The sequence below is a fragment of the Acartia tonsa genome, chromosome 9, assembly GCF_053477335.1.
Source record: "Acartia tonsa isolate MP-2025a chromosome 9, ASM5347733v1, whole genome shotgun sequence".
NCBI lineage: Eukaryota > Metazoa > Arthropoda > Copepoda > Calanoida > Acartiidae > Acartia > Acartia tonsa.
In genome coordinates, this window is record NC_137268.1 from 22,797,458 (window position 1) to 22,816,940 (window position 19,483).

Sequence of the window (19,483 nt, forward strand, 5' to 3'; positions counted from 1 at the left end):
TAAAATTAAAAACAGTTTTGTTAACACACACGGCCCTTCGGCCCCTCGGATCTAACAAAACTGGATTTAATTTATAATTTATAATTTCAATATCCGCTGAAAGTGACGCGATAAATAACTATTACCTTTGATATTATGTATTTGAGAGCTCATTGATAATCTAGGCATCCACAGAGTATTCACTTCTTTGCTTGATAATACATTACTAAAATAAGAAGAGTAATTATAATATTGATAATCTAGGCATCCATAGAGTAATACTTCTTTGCTTGATAATACATTACTAAATATCTATCTATCCATTTACCTACATGTCTATATATCCATCTACATGTTATTTTTAAACCTTTATGTAGATTCGAAATCTTATATTACAAACAGCTACACACCTTTTATACTTTTAAGCTTTCTATCTATCCATTTAACCATCTTTCTATCAATCTATCTATTTATAATTACCTGTAGACGTCTTGATGTAGATTTATAAATCTGATATAGCTATCATACCAGCCAAGTTTCAGCTTAAACCTGACGTTCACATTTCCACCTAGAAATATGTATTTTAAGCGGTTTTTATTAATATTACCTTCAAGTGATCATCTAGAGGACCCAAGGGCATCATCCGCTTGTCATGGAATGAAATACTCTAACGCCTTCTAATGAACACTAGGTCAAGTAACATCCAACAGACTACCAACCCTTTGATTTCACGATCAATCTTTGTCTGAGAAGTCGTAACTGTACATGGTATTGAGTTGCGTCAGTTTATGGAACAAGGCATTCCCCCTTCTCTAACTCTGCTGCGCACCTGACATAGCAGCAGTAGGAACAATTTTTAACGTCTTTAAGTGGAGTCGGTCTGAGATTCGAACCTTTTACCTCCCAAACGACGAGCGGATGCGCTTCGTGTTGAGTGGTTACTTTGCTTATGTCGTTTAGTCAGCTATGACTAATTTTATATAATGCTATATATATTCGACAAAATAGTCAAAAATAACAAATAGCTATGTTTTTGTTAATGCTAAAAAGTTGTTAAAATTTTAACATTATAAATATACGTCACTTAATTTTTCAATGCTTTGAGGTCAACATAAAAGAACTATACCTAGATCATTGATTTCGTAGATGTTAACCAGGTAGAGTCCTATTTCAACTGGAAGCTTCTGGTTTGGACCTGGAGGAGTGGGTCGTTCCTGGATAATAAAAACTAAATTTATATCTATCTATCTATCTATCTATCTATCTATCTATCTAACTAACTATCTATCTATCTATCTATCTATCTATCTATCTATCTATCTATCTATCTATCTATCTATCTATCTATCTATCTATCTATCTATCTATCTATCTATCTATCTATCTATCTATCTATCTATCTATCTATCTATCTATCTATCTATCTATCTATCTATCTATCTATCTATCTATCTATCTATCTATCTATCTATCTATCTATCTATCTATCTATCTATCTATCTATCTATCTATCTATCTATCTATCTATCTATCTATCTATCTATCTATCTATCTATCTATCTATCTATCTATCTATCTATCTATCTATCTATCTATCTATCTATCTATCTATCTATCTACCTTGATATATCCATCCATAATAACATTAGCATCAGAGAGAACCTTACATCCCACTTCATCGCTTTTATCTTGACAGTCTGCTCTGACGTCACATCTCTTACCAAGATCTAAAACATGATTTTAATTTCATTTGAACTAACATAACTTTATGCAAAATTTTAGCCATATGCAAATCTATTCCATTTCTGTATTATCGTATATCCATTAATTCTTGCTGATTTTCAACTTCCTAGAACAATAAGGTACAATAATTCAAGCTAAGTATCTCTTTAATCAAGTCCTGAACAGTATACTCTATTTAAGCAACTTTGCAAAAATTCTACTTATAATTTTGTTTAGTCTTACAAATTTATATTCTGCTTGTTAAGTTTTGACACTCTAAAAGTCTGACTCCAAAGCTTCGCTTTATTTGATTTGTTATTTTTGTTTAAAAGGAAATTTGTACGTGTTACTTCCATCTTATTTTTTGCACGTGGTGCCTAGAACGTTTGGGTTTATGGTAGGGTTAGATGACAGAATTTTAATCAGAAAGATCATTGATATACATGAGCTTGGATGTTAAACAAGATTTTCATGTCCTCTAATAAAGTTCTTCCCTCCTACTGGATGAACGAACTGACGAATAAATGAGTTAGATGTTAGCAGCCTAAATTGAGGACAATTTTACCCCTGTTTTAATACCCACATATATTCAATTTCCATTATCATACGACACTTACCAATACAAGTGCCATCACTACAAGAAAACTGTGTCTTATTACACTGAGAGAATTGGAGCTGCATTGCTTCTGAGGATTGATCTGTTAAACAGGTGTCATTAAACATTTCCCACCTGAAAGAAAAACATTTCAACTATCAAAAATCATTCAATTGCAAAAAACGCGATAATGGGTTTGTTTAAATGGTATTAAATATCCATTTATGCTAAATTTTGTTTGCTTAAATAACTCATTGATAATTTAATTGTGCAGTAAAAATTGAAATAGGTCTTTTTTCTTCACCCATAGACTCAAGAGAAGAGGGAGGGGGAGTTGAGGAAAGTAGCCTAAAACCAACCATCATTGTAGAACAAGCTTCACGTCACAGGCCTACTTTCTAGTGCTTTTAGGAAGTTAGACAAATTAAACATAATCTCAATGCAAAATGTGATTCTTCTAAAAAATAAGGTAACTTAGGTTGAAGGGTTTTAAAGGGTTATTGAACCTTAATTTAAACTTTAACTTAATTTTAGTAATTCAAAAAATTATCACGCAACCTTCAATGATAAAATCACAAAACCTTTCTTTACTTTATTATAAGGTATACTATTGACTCAGTGACTAGCCTCCATGTTAAATATGAGAGGGTAACACCCATCAAACAACCAACTCATTGATTGCGTGACTTTTGTCTGGAAGTCCTAACTGGTACTGAGTTGCGCCTGACTTATGGCCCAGACATTTCCCCTTCTATAACTATTTAATAATGGTCGCGCAACTGATATTTCAGTGGTAGGAACCATTCTTAACATCTTTGAAGTTTTGTGGTGTCATGCTGAGATTCGGACGTATCACCTCCCCGACGACGAGCGGATGTATAAAAAATGAATAATTTGATGAAAATAACAAAATATTAGATATCTAAAATTAGTTTCATTTTCAAAGTAAATATTAAATAATATTTTTCATAAATTATTAATAACATGAAAATTAATTCATTATCAAATTTAACAAAAGATGACTATCATAAAAGCAATTAGCAAATTAAACTTCTATTCAGTCCTAATTATTTTATAATTATTTATAACAAAGAGCATATATGTTATGAAAGGAAACTAAAAATAATTGTAAAAATTTAAAAATTACTATTATATGGAAAATCTAAACTATAATTGATCAAGAAATAATAAAAAACGCTGTCATTTATACAACCGAAAGCAATGTAGCTGACTGTTTATTTGTCAAAATGTAAAAACCTTCGCCAAAAAACAGTCATACTTAAAAATCAACCAAAAATACACCCAATTTAGATATACATTAATTTTATGTCTAAAAATAAGTTTGTTTATGTGTTCTATTTAAACAGACATACGGACATACCATAATCAAGTAGATGCAAAAGTGAACTTAAAAACTTTCAAAACATGTTTTGAGGGGAATGGGAAATTGGACTATAGATTATATATACTGGTGCTCAATCTTTTATAAAATGTTTTTCATTTCCTCGCTTAAAGACACTGGGTACTTTTCTTAAATCCTGCATAGTTGGTTCCCAACTAGCACTGTCCAAACTTTTCAACCAATAATATAAGTACGGAAGGGATTTTTTTTCAATCATCATCAGGGGCGTAAAACAAAGTATCGCCCTTTGCCTTGCCCATAATATTACAATACCTTGTGATTCCCAAAGGAAAGAAGTTAATTTCAATGAGATCAGCCACAGTCCTAGCCAAAATTGTTCCTCTTTTCAAAGGACTCAAAAGTTCGTCCATCAAACGGATTGTAACTATCTCCCATTGGCCTAAACAAATAAATATAGACAACTCATACCTAGTGGACTTCAATTAAATTATCTGTCTGTAATTCTGTTTACAATCACATCGATTACTGTATTCTATGTACATTCCAAGTCCACTTTTCAAAACATGACGTATAATAACAAAAAAAATGGAAAACCCGAAGGAAAAAAGTACATACAAAAATGTTAACATAAAGCCAATTAAATGTAAAGCTTAGAATGAAAAAGAATTACCATTTTGTTTAAAAAATTTCCATAGCTTAAGCAAGCATCCAAGTATTAGTTTAAGTATGCGTGTGTGTATGTCCAAAAAGATCTTTTAACGGCAGGATCGATAGATCCCCAATTTTTAGCGAATTTTAGTTTTGGAATAGGGAACATATTAAGCTATGGGGTGTGTAAATGCGACACCCTTCCCCCCACCCAAAAAAAACCTGTTGCTGGATTTTGTTGAATGTTGGTCTTTCCCTCTCCTCTCCACATTATCGAATTATCAGCCTATAAAAATATTCTAATAAAGTTACATTTCCATATTCTTTCTTTTTTGTACGTTAATATTAGAAATGTGAAAGCTTTTAATAGTGCCTATTAAAATGATATCCTAATGGCCTACCATTGGTCAATTAAAATTAAACTGGCCTGTCATTGGTAATGTAGTCTGTGTATCATTGGTTATTGGTCATTTGTATTGTGTGGTGTATTTTTATATAGACACTATAAAGACTTCATAATGTTATGGTTTTCATTATAATAATGGTTAATATTAGGGGAAAGCTATAGCTGTAAATTAATTAAAGCACAATGGTCATATCTCTTTATTTCATTATATCCTTTTCTCAATTTCCATATTTACCCCTTTTTGTAACAGCCATTTATCTCTAAGATATAATGACCGTTATCGGTCTTGCTTTTATTCCTTTGACATAAAGAAGTAATGTTTCTTTGTCTTTAGCTTTAGATTTCGATAACATCTGAACCGATTGAGTTTTCCATTTTGGGGAAGCTTTACTATGTCTTGGGGTAGTTTTACACCATTTCATTTATAGATTTCTGATGGTTTTAGACTACTTTTCAGTTTTTCTCTACCCTTCAATTACAGAGCCCCTATATGCAAAGGGCGCAGCCGCTGTTAAAAATATAAATACCTTGATGTGTACTCTATACTTCTTGTCTATAATACTGTTTGGACATAAACCATACAGGTGAAATTTAAGGCTCTAAAAAATACATGACAATTTAATTTGAAAGTTTAAAAGATATTTGATAATTATTTAAATGTGCTTGTAAAGTTGAAACATATAATTCAAGTGTGTTTTAGATTTCTGATTTATTTAAGTTTTCTCACTGACACAATTGCTTAATTTAATGACTATTTTTTCTAATTAACTAAATGAACATTTTTCTTTATTTGGTATTTCCATAATAATTATTGACAACCATAATATTTTATAATTTCTAAGGCATTTATGCCAATTAATAAGACATTTGTGGTACGTGAAGAAAGTCGCTAAAAAATCAGCATGTGACGTTATAAAAATGATGGGATTATCCATCTCTTTTTTAGGGGTTTTCTTTCCTACTCCTCCTCTCATCATCCCTCATTTTTATGACGTCAGTTTTTTTTTCGAGCGACTTTCTTCGTTAACCATTTATGTAAATTAAAAATAATTTTTGCTAATACAAAATACGCGACAATGGATATAGAATATACGTGTATATTATGACACGAGAAAAATTGTCGTTAATTTAGGTTGTTTACATGGACATAACTTATTGGTCAGTTCATTCATCCATTATGAGAGGAGGTGATTGGGTGAAGGGGGTGGATGGGGGGGGGATCTTTATTTTAGCCAGCTACAAGTTTTACTTTATTAGAGTACATGCTTATCTAGTTTAAGATATAAGTAAAACTAAATCCATTCACGCGCCTGATATAACACATACCTGATCTAGTGTACAAACTGAACATTCTTTGTTCTTACATTCGCTATGAACAATGTTTTCAGATAGTCCAGATTTCAGACAGTTTATGTCGTCAGTTACATGCAGTTTGGACACAAGGTTTTGCGGTGACACAACCTACAAAATATACAGAAGCATGGGGGAAAGTTGTAGTGTGGTTATTACCATCCACCCCTCCCATTCCCTTTCTTATAAATTCTATCTAAAAGGTAACCCCCTCATTCAATTAAATTACTTTAATTACTCTCTCTATTTAGATTTTGTCCACACCCCCCCCCCCCAAAAAAAAATGCTTGAACGTCCTTGTACTTATGTAATTTTAATTAGGTTCTTACAAAAAAGTTTTATGTTTGATGGAAAGTTACTGCTTTTTGTTGTTGTCTTGTATGTTGATTATTATAAATTACTGCAAGATTTAGAATATTCAAATAAAGATGATTTAAGAGCACTTAGACTTTAGCACAGCACTTAACAAATAAAAATAATTTTATTATAATAATATTTACTAGCGGTTACGCCCCTTGAGGCATCTAGGGGCACTTGGGGTTTAAGGGGACCGATTTTTCTAGTGGGGGGTTAAAGATAATTTTTTTTCTAGGGGCGATTTCCCTTGGAAGGATAGTGGTAGCCAACCCCAAAATAGTTACAGTGCAGCTTCCCAGGACCTATGAGAAGCTGTTCTGTAAAGCAGAATCGGTTATGTGCACACAGATCCTGTTACTTCAAAATAAGGATAATATTTTATACCTCTTCAGTGAAGAAGTTTTTCCATTGCTGTTCTTCTTCATTATATCTTTAAAGATAATTAATTCATAAATTTATTTAGTTTATAATGTTTAGTAAAAATTATGTACAATATTTTCATATCAATTAGATATAATAATTTATCACATTTTATTGTCATATTATGATAATTATACCAAACATTAAATGTGTTTAATTTGTTTCCTTGAAATAAATCAATAAAAACAAACAATAATTCTAAATAATTTTCAGAAAGAAGTAGGAGGTCATGATTTCGGACATAATTTTGTTTTTTACATTGCTTTTTTCGGCCTTGTTTTTATTACATTAATTTGTACTTTAGCTTTAAAATTGTTTTTACCCTAATTTATCATTTTTACACAAAAGCTACTAATTATATATTTTTTATACTGTAACAACAACAATGTAGTTCCCAATAAAGAAATATGGAAAAATAATTTAGATTTAATCTATGTAGAAAAATGAGTCGCAGTTAAAAAAAACAACTAGTAATGATTACTTGTAAAAAAATTAAGAAAAAATTAAAATAATATTAAAAATTGCTTAGAATTTTAAGAGCTTAATAACGGTATAATGTCATATTGATTAGTTTGTTTTTAAAAACCTACAAAAACTTGAAAAGGTTGGCAGGTTTTTCAAACTATTTCTATACTTTGGGAATGTCCCTTTCGTGGCAACGTCTCTAATTAATTAAGGGGCGTTTCTTCGTATTTTCAAAGTAGCTTTTTTTGTTGAATATTTTTACTGTTTTTCTAGTAGACAAAGTAAATTATAGAGTAGCTTTAAAAAATAGACTTTGGAATAACAATCCATAAACTAATGACATCAATCATAATATAATTAAAAAGTATGAAAAATAAATTTATTATTATGCAATAATATTTTTTGTAAATAATAAAAATTTAATAATATGATTAAAACTAGTATAAATGATTAGCTGACACTTATCTACTTGTAGAGAAGCTGTGCTAACCGCTGAACTATTTTGGTTCTCCTTTACAGTGAAACTACTCATAGCTCCAGGTAAGGCTCATAACTATTTTGGGGGACTACTTTTTCTTTTTAAAAATAAAATAGTAAGATTCTAATTTTCTAACTCACATAATTGTGCCCCAAGAGGACTTTTGGGGCGTGTGAAATAAATTAACTCATGATTATATTATAAACATATTTATAGTATAGTAATGAAAAATTGCCTTTTTAAAAAGACATTAACAAAACAGTTAATTTAATCAATCTTACTAATTATCAAGCAATAATATCATTTATCAATGAAATAAACATAAACCTTATAAATAGAATTTATTTAAATAATATTGATATGAAATGGTGTCCTTTTTAATAAAGCTTATATAGGTAATGGGCAAATTACAAAAATGTGGTGAAGAAATGTAAATCAACCCACCCAAGTAAAATAGTTTAAAAGGGTATAAATTAAAATTATTTTATATTTGATCTCTAAAACTTAAACTAAATACCTAATGCATAATGTGCCCCTCTTTAGAAGATGATTAAATTCAATTTACTACTTTTCAAGGTAAGTGGGGATGGGGATGGAGTAATAGCCTAAAAACGCCCCAAATGAAAAGACCCATGTAAAGCTTTCCTGAAAAGGAGAACTCAATCATTTCAGTGATCAGCGAGATCTGAAGGGACAAACAAAAACTATACTTCTTTATATAAAAGGATATGAAAATACAATTATATGAACTTTGCTATGTAAAGCGTTACCTTATTGGTAGCCAAGTACCATAGCAATTTGTTTCAGATACACTACTTGAAATAAAAAAATGTATAGTTGAAGATTAATGGTTGTCGGTATGTCTGTCTATCTTAATTCTTAGTTTCAAAGTTACTCTGTGATCTTAAGTGCCAGTCGGTTCAATTATGATTTTCTTGTCTGATCTACATGTAAACTTGCTTGTATAGATTCTTAGGGCATTAAGCATCCATTCTGTTACTTACTTTGTCTGTCTGTCTATCAAGTAAGCTTCATGGCATGTCTCTTTTGTAAGGTCAAACTTACGTGCAAAACATTAACAGACTATCATTACAGAAAAGTTCTGCTTCAATTACCTCTTATGCACAGATATATTATTTTGCATATCCATATTTCCACCAAATTTTTTACACAGTTTCATAGCATTGTCGTATGACATACCTTAATCAAATTAATCTATTTAAATCATGTTATGAATAGAGATAACTTAGTTTCTAAATTAGCCAATAGGAGAATACTAAAGGTACATTCAAGACATCTCATTGGTTAAAACATTTTACAGATCTTGGTACATAAGGGCATAGTTTTTTTTCATATCGTCCGCATTATGAGTCAGCAATAACTTGTGGCATGTCTAATGATAAAGCTTTTCTTGGGTAAATTATCTCGTGTTGAAATTTCTTCCTTCGTATAATGTGAAGCTTATGATAAAAAAGTTATGAATAGTTGAATTTTTTAGAATGAAATTAGCTTTCTTAAAATCATATCATCAAAAAATTTCGTGGCCTGTATCTTGTATATAACAAAAAGTAAACAACAGTTTTTGTCTGCAAAAAACAAATTCCTTTTTAAGTTTGACTCAAAATAGGGTCAGATAGACTATCTATATATATTATGTTATGTTTACATGAGATTAAAAGTCGTCGCTAGGTTGTGAGTTGTGAATTGGAACATAATACATATCTCTAGGATTAATGATTGTTCAAATAATTTTATATAGTTTATTTTAAGCAAGATGTTTTGTAGAATTAGATGCTCTATAATTACCTTTAAATAGTTGCGATTTCTTACTACTGATAGGTTCACAAAACGTGCTAACATTCTCCTAAATAGTTAAAACTATTGGTGGTACCCTCCCCCAAAATAGTTAAAAGCCTTCCCAGGACCTATGAGAAGCTACCCTGTAAAGGAGAATCATATCAGTTCAGCGGTTAGCGAGATCCTTCAGTACAAACATACAAACACACAGACAAACAGACAGATAGACATCCTGTTACTTTAGTATATGGATAGAAGCCGAGAAAATCAAACTTCCCAAATAGCGTTACGAAAAGACAGTTAGATACAGGGTGCGCTACATAAATCCGGACTTTTTTTAAACGGCCATAGCGCCAAAACTACTTGACCTATCAGGACGTTTGACCCCACTATAAAAAGCTTAGGTAATGACCTTTTTGCCCATGAAAATCTTTGGACGATGGAGAACATGAACGCCGAGCTGGCCGCGCATATGTTCAACAAGGCATATTCGAATTGCGCAGATAAATTACCGTGGATTTATGACTTGGGCCTACTAAATCTGACCTCATCCCATCTGTAGGTGAGATGGACTAATGAAACTTGCTGGAGATACTATCAGATACCTAGTGAAAACACTAAAAAAGACTAGAGCTCTCTATCCCAGCTGACTTGGCTGTAGTACTGCGACAAAGTGGATCGTAGTAGATTTTAAGATGTCAAAAACGTCAAAAATCTTGAAAATTTCTCGGTTCTTGACTTCAGGGGCCCATATGGAACCTTGAAACTCGTTTTAGACTATGTATTGCGCTGATAACCCTATCTTAATCTTCGTGCCATTTTTAAAAAAGGTATACAACGTTGTTCTAGCTTAACTGTGGCCCAAATGAGAGCCGCCGTGTCAAATGGTAGCTTTAAAGATGGGTTAATTTGGATCCTGCTGTTACTCACTCCTTAAGGAGATGTGGCCTCCTAGCAGCCCCTATCTTAATCCATGGACTTTTGGGCCTGGAGCGCCATTAAAGCATGAACCAATAGATGTGCCTATACCAAAAAGACCTCTCTCATTGCTCCTATCATGGAGAACTTCGCCTGCTTGAACAGGGACATGGTGACCAGTGTCGGCGGGCGGTTCAGGGGGCGGGTAGAGGCGGTTATTGAGGCTGGCGGCGATTTTATTAAATAATCTAATAGTCATATACCTAGGTTGCTTCTCAGTTTTTAAAATTCAATAAAATCTTAAAAATTGACGATTTTATGTTTATTTGTTTAAAAATAAGAAAAAGTCCGGATTTATGTGGTGCACCCTGTATATAGAAGATGATTAAAGTCCCTCAACAGATTATGACGTCACACGATAAAATAACTAATGAGTGGCCAGCATAAATTTTACCATTGGTCAATTACAGTGTATACTGGCCTCTCATTGGCTATTATATCGTATGACGTCGTAATCTGTTGAGGGACTTTAGTCATCTTCAAACATATATAGTTAAATATCAGCTTTATTACAAAATGCAACAAAATAATAAGCATTCAAATTTTGCATAAAAAGTGTAATATGAGAATCAATAAAATATTGAATAATACTTAACCCTTTACAGTCGGGCCCCTTGCCGTACCTTAATCAGTCGGGGGGGGGGGGGGGGGGCGTTCAACGCCCCCCCTTATTATCTCAGTTCCTATTAGAGCTAGAGGGCTAAATTTTTTTGTGCAAGTCCCTTGTTTGATAATGAATTTCCGACCTTTTATAAGTCTAAGTCAATTTTCGCTTCCTTCACCCTTTTATTTAACAACCTTTGTTTTTAGGTCCTTTTTTACTTAAAAATTTCAAACGGCTGTAATTTTTTTATTTTTAAAGCTAGAAGAAATTTTTTTTGCAGAAAATGTTTGTTTTTGTGTAAATTTTACATTAGAAATATCAAAATATAAATTTCAGCGGCCGCAGCTGTACTTGGCAGCTGCCAGCCGCCGCAGTCGGCGGTCGGCGGGAAAACGGCGGCGGATCTTCATGAAATTTTAATACGTTATGTAGACATGTAAGAAAAGCTTAAGTTTAAAATTTGAAGTCTCTAAGTCAAAAATTGCGGCCACAGAAGCCTTTTAAAGATTTCTGGAGACCTGGAGGATCAGGACCTGCAGGATCATACTTGGAACCTGAAAGTTACTTGATCACCTGTATTTCATATAAGGATGTACTACTAGAGGATTTTTTAGTATTTTGGTATGATAAAATGCTTTGTTTTAGTCAAAAAAATATTTTTGCTCTTTACCTGAATGACCCTGCCAGGTTTGCTGGCATCCTGTGCCCGCCAGGATGGAGATATTCAAAAAATTCCAACTCTCAGTTATGTGTCATACCCATACTTAAAAAGTCAAGCAGTTTGGGCTCTTTATCTTTCACACACAGAAAATGAGATAGAAAAAACCGGAAGGGGGGGCGTTCAACGCCCCCCCCCCCCCCCCCGACCGTTAAGGGTTAAATAATAAATTACTGGTATAATCGACATTTAAGCCAATAAATATCTATTGTTTGTGACGTAGCTACACTAGTATTTGGGTAGGTTTGTGTGGATAATATATATACGTCATTGAATGTTAGCAAACTTTAGATATCAATAATACAAAGTAGAACGATGTCTGTTTGTCTGTATGAAACTTAGGATCTCGACAAATTCTGAACTAATTGGGCTCTACTCATCAGGGAATATAACTACTGTTCCTGTGGTGGTTTTCCACTCCCCAATTTTTTTTAAATTTAAACAATTACCATGAGACGAACCCCCAATTAAAAAATATCCACTCCACCCCCTCATTTTTTACGAATTGCATGTAAAATTTCGTATTTTATAATTTTTCGTAATTATTTCCTGGGTTTAATTTTGTCAGAGACTAAATATGAGGAATTTTTCATTTTTAATGGATACCTAGTTAAACCATTGAATTTGTTCGTCGACAGAATGTAACTAGTTTTTTTAAAGCAAAACTTTTCTATAATTAGGATCTGTACGTCCATCCGTAACGGTTAGCTTTTTTCGTTAATTTAGGCATGTTAGAATTGTCCTATCGATTTCAAACTTTGCATGGTGATTCCTATAGTAGTTAGGTACGATTTAGAAAGCGTAGTAACTTATTATCGTTACCAGAATGTTCTTACATCCATTTTAAACATGTTGATTTTTAACTTTTTAACTACAAATCTTTATGTGATATAATAATCAGATTAATCTGATTTTTGGATCACTGATTCCTATTACAACAAAGTACGATATTATGAGCGAAGCATCTCTATAATCAAGTCTAAAAATGTAAGTATGTCCTTAAACAGTGTTCTGTATTTAAGAAGTTTTGCAACAAATTTACGTATAATTTTGTCAAAACTTTTTTATTTATATTTTGCATATTCAGTTCTGACGCTCTACAAGAGTTAATGTTCGTCTGTCCTACCGTTTCAGAACTTCGCTTTTATGGATGTTGTCATCCTTGTTTTTAACAAAAAAATGACTATATTTGTCCTTGCTGTGCTACCTTTGGTAAATGACTATGTCACATTTTGTCAATATATTTAAATATTTGTTCAATCGACAGATTTCGAGTTTTTGTTTGAAAGTACAACTATTCCAAAACATATATTCAAAGCAAATATTAGTTTAGAAACAGGGCAGACAGCCATAGCTTGAAAAACTTCGTGAGCAGGGTTAGATTTACAGCTGATTTTTAAAGGTACAAAATGTCCCTACGATTTTCCTCATGAGGCTTACCTCCTCTCCGCGTCACCTTTGAACACATTCTGCATTTTAGATTGCAATGTAACACGTTCAATCTCCTAGGGTATCAACACCCATAAGACAACCAACCCTTTGATTGCACGACCTTTGTCCGATAAGTTCTAACTGTGCATGGTAGTAAGTGGCGCCTGTTTTGGGCCAATGCATTCCTCCTTCTCTGACTAATTATGTCGCGCATCTGACAAAACAGCATTTCGGACCATTTTTAGCGTCTTTAGCTATGACGCGGTGTCGGACCTAGATTCGAACCTATCACCTTCCTGACGACGTGCGGATGGGCTGCGTGTTGAGCTGGTTAGGCTTACTGGGTTGCTGACGTTCGGCTCACTACAATTTTCCCAATACAAAATACACGGAGTAATGGATATAAAATTTTTAATCATGGAAAAAGAATATGTTCCATAACATCTCAGCTACAGGCATAATAGGCAAGCATATCAATATTCATCGTTGTCCATTTTACGCAGTTCTAAAATCTAAAATATGGGCTCTGTATTTAAAGTGAGAGGGGTGGAGCAGAAAAATAGCCTAAAACCATACCAACAATTTAAATTGAAACCCGTGAAGATACCCTTAAGTTGAGAACTTAAATAGTTTAGTAGATCTTAACGGACAAACGGACAAAACTTATTACTTTACATAAAAGGATTACCTGATTTTTAACAACATTGAAGAGCTCAGCATTTCTTGACAAATCCAGAACATCCGGCTAAAAAACGTATAGAATTAATAACTAGGAGGCAAAGTACCGTCTCCATATGAATATTAACAACATTGCAGCAACAGTGTCGTGCAAAGAATTTTGACCCCCCCTTAAATTAAAATAGAGGTGTAATTTACAGACATAAGTATTTTTTTGGGTGTGGATATACACCTCCCGTTAAACTTACAGGGGGTGTGGCCTTTTAACTTTTGTACCTCCCTTGGCTTTATTAGGAGCGTGTAAACAATTGTAAAGGTGGGTGTAGGTGGTTGATACCAAGGGCGGTCAATCAATGCCCCTACACCCACCTTCTGCACGCCTCTGGTCAGCAATGACAATTTCTATGGCCACATAGACATATACAATGATACAATGTCATTAATTATTTACTTTTTTGTGTCATTAAAGGGAGTGTGAACGTAAATATTTCTCATCTGATTATCAAATCTTAACATTTTCTAAGCACATTTCACTAAACTGATCAACCAAAAACGTCCTATTAACAAAAATATCCAGAAATAAAGCCTTGATTTTATGGTATTTTGGAAGGAAAAAACAGGGAAAATCTGAACGTTTTTGTTTCTTATAATGTTTGTAAGAATATTTAACTTGTCATATATAGTTGAAACAATTTACTTACTGTTAAGGATTTATTTTATGATATAAAATTGCCAATTAGATTTTTTATAACGTAGTAATAAGGTAATAAAGACCTATTTTAAATTTGTATTATTGACAAAAAAATACCTCACTGTCTTCAAAGGGTTGAATCTCATAGGTTATTTAAAATAAGAATATCCCTTTTTATTGTGTTGGACAATAAATAACCCACTTTCGAGAATTAGTTTACACTTTTATAAGACTGTTTATAAAGAAATATTGCGTCTTTATTATTTACAAATTTGTAATTAAAGGTGGGCGAGAGATGGGCCATCCAAAGTTAATTGGATACTAATAAAATAACCTGTTTCTAGCTTTGTTATTGTATTTGGTTTTCAATAAAAAATATTGCTTATTTTATCAATTTCTAAGTAACTATACATTGGTTTAAAGCAAGGATTATGTTAAAAGTCAGCTTAACCGTTAGGAAAAATCCAGAACTATGTGAAAAAGTTTAATTTTAGCTATAATGGGAGAAAAAAGCAATTTAATGCACATTTTATATAATACGGAAAATATCTTCCTTTCCCTTTACCTTATAAAAATCGTCGGAAAAAGCCGTCTTTAAGCAAACAAAAGCGCGTTTTGCTCTATCTGTGAGATATTATGAATGAGATAATGTTAAGATTTGATATTAAGATAAGAAAAATTTACGTTCACAGTCCCTTTAATGCAATATATGTATAATTATCACATAACTCTTAACTACGTATTTTGTACGTTGGTCTGTCTTTCCCTTTATAAATTTTTTCTTAAAATTATATGTTATCTATTGCCACTTTTTAAAAGCGAAGCTTTTCTAAAATAAGGATAGGTCCATCGGTCCGTCGTTAATTTAGGCATGTTAGAATTGTCCTATTAATTTCAAACTTGGCATGGTGATTCCTGTAGTAGTTTAGAATGATTAAGAAAACCTATAACTGTTAACTGAATGTCCGTCCGTACGTCTATTTAAAATAAGTTTCGCTTTAATCGTTATTATCACCCTTGTTAGTAAGCAATTAAATGTTATTAAATGTTAATTTTAGAAAGCAATTATATGTTATCAATTGTCATTTTTAGTAAAGAAGATACTCTATATTTAATTTACTTTGTTAGTAATGAAGCGTCTCTATGACTTAATTTGTCCGTATGCGTGTCATTCTTTTTCGCTATGGGGGGAAATGTGATGTTTTATGATAGAGAACTTATTGTTTTTTGAAGATTCCCATTACCAACGGGCATCCAGTTTGTAATTACCTTTGTCAGTCGGTAATAGGGTGGGTCGATTTTGGAATTTCACATTAGTAGACAAGGGTTACTGGCCCAATTTCAAATGGGCGCGCAGTGGGTAAAAAATGTGCCCACCCTCTTATAAAACCAAAAATTGAAGTTCCTTCAAATACAGGCATGTTGCATATCAAAATGACCGCCTTGAAATGCTGATTACGAATCTAAAAACTATTTTTATAAATATTTGAAGGAATTTAAATTTTTGTTTTTTTTTGGGTTGGGGCGGGAACATCTTATACCTCCCGCGCGCCCATTGTTTTTGGATTACAAAACCCTTTCAATTTTCACAGGGTCTTATATTGGCCCAGTAACCCTTGCCAATGTAAACAAATGTAAAAATCCCAAAAAGTTTGCAAATCGACCCGCCCTAGTCGGTATGTCAGTCATGCTACTAAGAAATTAGTATCACAATTATATAAATACTTGTGAAAGGGTCCGTTATTTAAACTTCCAGTCTTTTTAAATCACATTTTCCTTATTTCCAACTATGTTCGTTGTGGTTCGCTACCATGGATGTTGTTATCCAAGTTGAATATGCCGTAATGTCCACATACGGACAAACTGATTAAAAGACTCGAATATATTCCTATTGCTTTTTAGTCGCGGAAATCTTAAAAGCATTTGAAAAATTAGAAAAACGTTTTGTTTTTAGAATTGTTAGGTAACTTTTACACTAATAGATATTATAATGTACACTTAGACTTAATAATAATTATATCAATTTCATTTAATAATAAATTAGGTGGAAAATAATATATTATACCATTATTAGCCTTGTACTATTATTTCATTAGCTTAAATATTTTTTTGACAATATGTTTTTAATGACTTATTTTTTTATAAATCGATCTCTTTAGAAATGTATAATAGTTATTTATCCAATCGTATTTTAAACAGCTTTCCGCGGATATAAAAATGCACAATCATAAGATTAAAACCAGTTTTGTTAGCCCCAAGATGCCGAAGGTTAATTGTACATTTCTTAGACAACTGAAAATAATACAATACGATACATGATTTTTCAGTATCGCTTAGAACCGTTTATGATCCAGCGGATATTAATTTGTTTCGATGCCATACTGGAAAACTCATATTTCCTGTTAAATAAATCCTTTAAAAATGAGGAAAGTTAAATTCACTAGGACGCTCCAGGTAAATTATACTTCTGGTAGGCAGATGCTTTTTTGCTTGTCATGTACTTATTATTGACAGTATAAATAATAGTTAGATGTAAGTTTGCCAGTATCGATTCAATATTATTATCATTTATACAACTTTAAAATTCAGTTTGCCATAAATACATTCTAAACTTTTTAATTTGTAAAAATACATCCACTGTACTTTTGCCGGATGTGTATATGACAGTCCCCCTGTTAGTACAATGTTTTACTGTAAACAGCAATGTGTAGGCTAATAGGTGGTTTTAGTACTAAAATACTAGTATATATTCTTTATTACACACTGGTAAAAACTATCTGTAGTTTAACAGCTCCTGTGGCCGTCAAGATGGGTGGATCGGTAACAACTCGGAATTTTAATTAAGAATTTTTTAAAAATCTCATTTCTTGATTTTCCCATTAAAAAGGTTATCCATTATAGCTTTAAAACTGAGTAATGTCCGCTGAATTAGAACTTGTTGTCAGCCAGACTGAAAATACAAGTATAGCATCATATTATAGACAATTGTCCAAGATTATTAAAATAAAAGTAATAAAATCAATACCAGTCTCTCTAGCCCAGGCCTTCAGCCCTTCAGGACTAACAAAACTGGTTTTAATCCTTTAATTTCCAATTTTAATACCAGCGGAAAGCTGTCTATAAGACGATGCTATAAATGACTATAATAATACCTGTTCAGAAATTTGTTTACATGTGGCAAAGTTTTTTATATCTTCAAATTTCAATGATTTGGACCATATCTAAAACATGAATTTTAATATTATAACAAAAATTACAAACGACATATTTATTATTATTTTTTTCTTCTTAAAAGGCATTAAAATTATATAAGTTTGTACAAAGAAAAAAAATGACATTTTTATTGGTTATTTAATTTCAATATCAATTCATTACTCAAATAAGTTTAAATAAAAAAATGCATAATACAATGCAATGATGGAAATTTTTGTCGAGGGGAAGTATCTGAAACTTGGCAAAACCACCTCAGAACTAAAAACGTTTGAACAGATGTCCTACATTTTTGATAATATAGGGAGGAATGCCTTGGCCCCAAAACAGGTCATGTAGAAGATTTTTAGTACGTTAAAATCCAGTAATTAAGAGGTAGGTTGTCTAAAGGACATTAGCCAACTGATCATAAACTAATAATAAAATTAGTTCTAGTTTAGGTTTTAAATAATTAAGATATGGCTTTGTGTTATTAAAGATCCCATATAAGTCTGCATTAAAACAAAGGGAGAGTGACAATACAGGGAAGCTTTGTTTTAATCCAACCTTACCTTAAAAGCAGCTATTTGTCCGACCATGTTGTACGTAAAAGCATCGTTACTCAGCAGTAGGGGTCCCTAAAAATTGACATCAATTCCGAAAATTATTGCTACAACTAAAACTAAATCTTTGTTGGCTATACTCAAAAAGCGCCTATTAATATTAACCTATTATTTGCAAAAAAATAAGGCATTTGTTAGCTTAAGAATAGAGGGAGCATGAGCAATATGTAAATCAGTCCACAGGGTGGTGACCCTGTCCCGTTCTTTTATTGGGTCTTTGAAATAAGATAATAGCGCCGCTGAAATATAAACACTGCTGAATCCCTTCAAAAGAATAAAAAGCAATTTGCTAGCAGACGACTTCATCACTTGGGCCAGGTTTGGTCCAGATTATACATCTATACTTGTTTATTGCTTTAGATATAATCTGGAATACAATATAGTTCTCGGAGCCGGCTCCGAGAGCCAGTCGGCTCCGAAAATTGAAATTCATAATGTATTATAAGTAAACTTTACTTAATAAAAATACACAAACATTAATAGAACGGAACTTTTTCATATTTTGTAATTTATTTGTAACTAGGTTACTTTTTGAATTAATTGTCCTTGTGTTTAACCATACCTGTAGTTGAACATCCTCATTGATACCATTTAATTGGTGCATCACAGTTGATTCTATAAAGGTTTATAGTAAATATTGGTCTTACTCTATTTACAATATTAGTGACTGCGCCTCTAGAGGCCTCTCATATCTCTTGAGTATAGAGGAAAATTTTTTTTTGTGGGTATAATTTCTTTTTTTACTGGTATCATGGGAGGGTTGAGGTACCCTACCCAAAAATAGTTATAAACCTTCCCTGGACAAATAAAAACCGGTTAGCGCCATACTTATGTACAAACATGGACGTTCAATCACGGGGTAGGTGTTTTCATGAAAACCAACCCAAAACAAAACAGCTCTCAGTTTAAAAATAAATTAATTTAGGACATAAAATGATTTGGTCATGATATGAAAGTTTAACTGCTCTTTGGTTCACTTTTACCTTTATTG

General features: G+C 32.3%; 1 protein-coding gene across 1 annotated transcript; it reads right to left on the minus strand.

Annotated features, from left to right (window-relative positions):
- Window positions 1-455: 455 nt before the first annotated feature.
- On the minus strand, window positions 456-19,096 carry LOC145327440 (uncharacterized). The gene is made up of 16 exons (XM_080170990.1): window positions 19,055-19,096; window positions 18,442-18,507; window positions 17,833-17,901; window positions 14,000-14,056; window positions 9,590-9,647; window positions 8,899-8,983; window positions 8,554-8,598; window positions 6,805-6,850; window positions 6,040-6,174; window positions 5,241-5,312; window positions 4,530-4,593; window positions 3,972-4,098; window positions 2,319-2,431; window positions 1,600-1,706; window positions 1,106-1,193; window positions 456-547 (listed from the first exon to the last, which is right to left on the minus strand). Exons 1-16 carry the CDS (start codon window positions 19,094-19,096, stop codon window positions 456-458), a joined length of 1,266 nt encoding a protein of 421 aa, XP_080027116.1.
- Window positions 19,097-19,483: the final 387 nt, after the last annotated feature.

Bases quoted from the DNA above. Each gene is read 5' to 3' on its own strand.
- LOC145327440 (XM_080170990.1), bottom strand. From the start codon at position 19,096: ATGCACCAATTAAATGGTATCAATGAGGATGTTCAACTACAG. The intron at 6,175-6,804 runs GTATAAAATATT...TATATTTTGTAG, and splicing joins AAAACTTCTTCACTGAAGAG to GTTGTGTCACCGCAAAACCT. The intron at 1,194-1,599 runs GTAGATAGATAG...TTTATTATCCAG, and splicing joins TTATGGATGGATATATCAAG to GAACGACCCACTCCTCCAGG.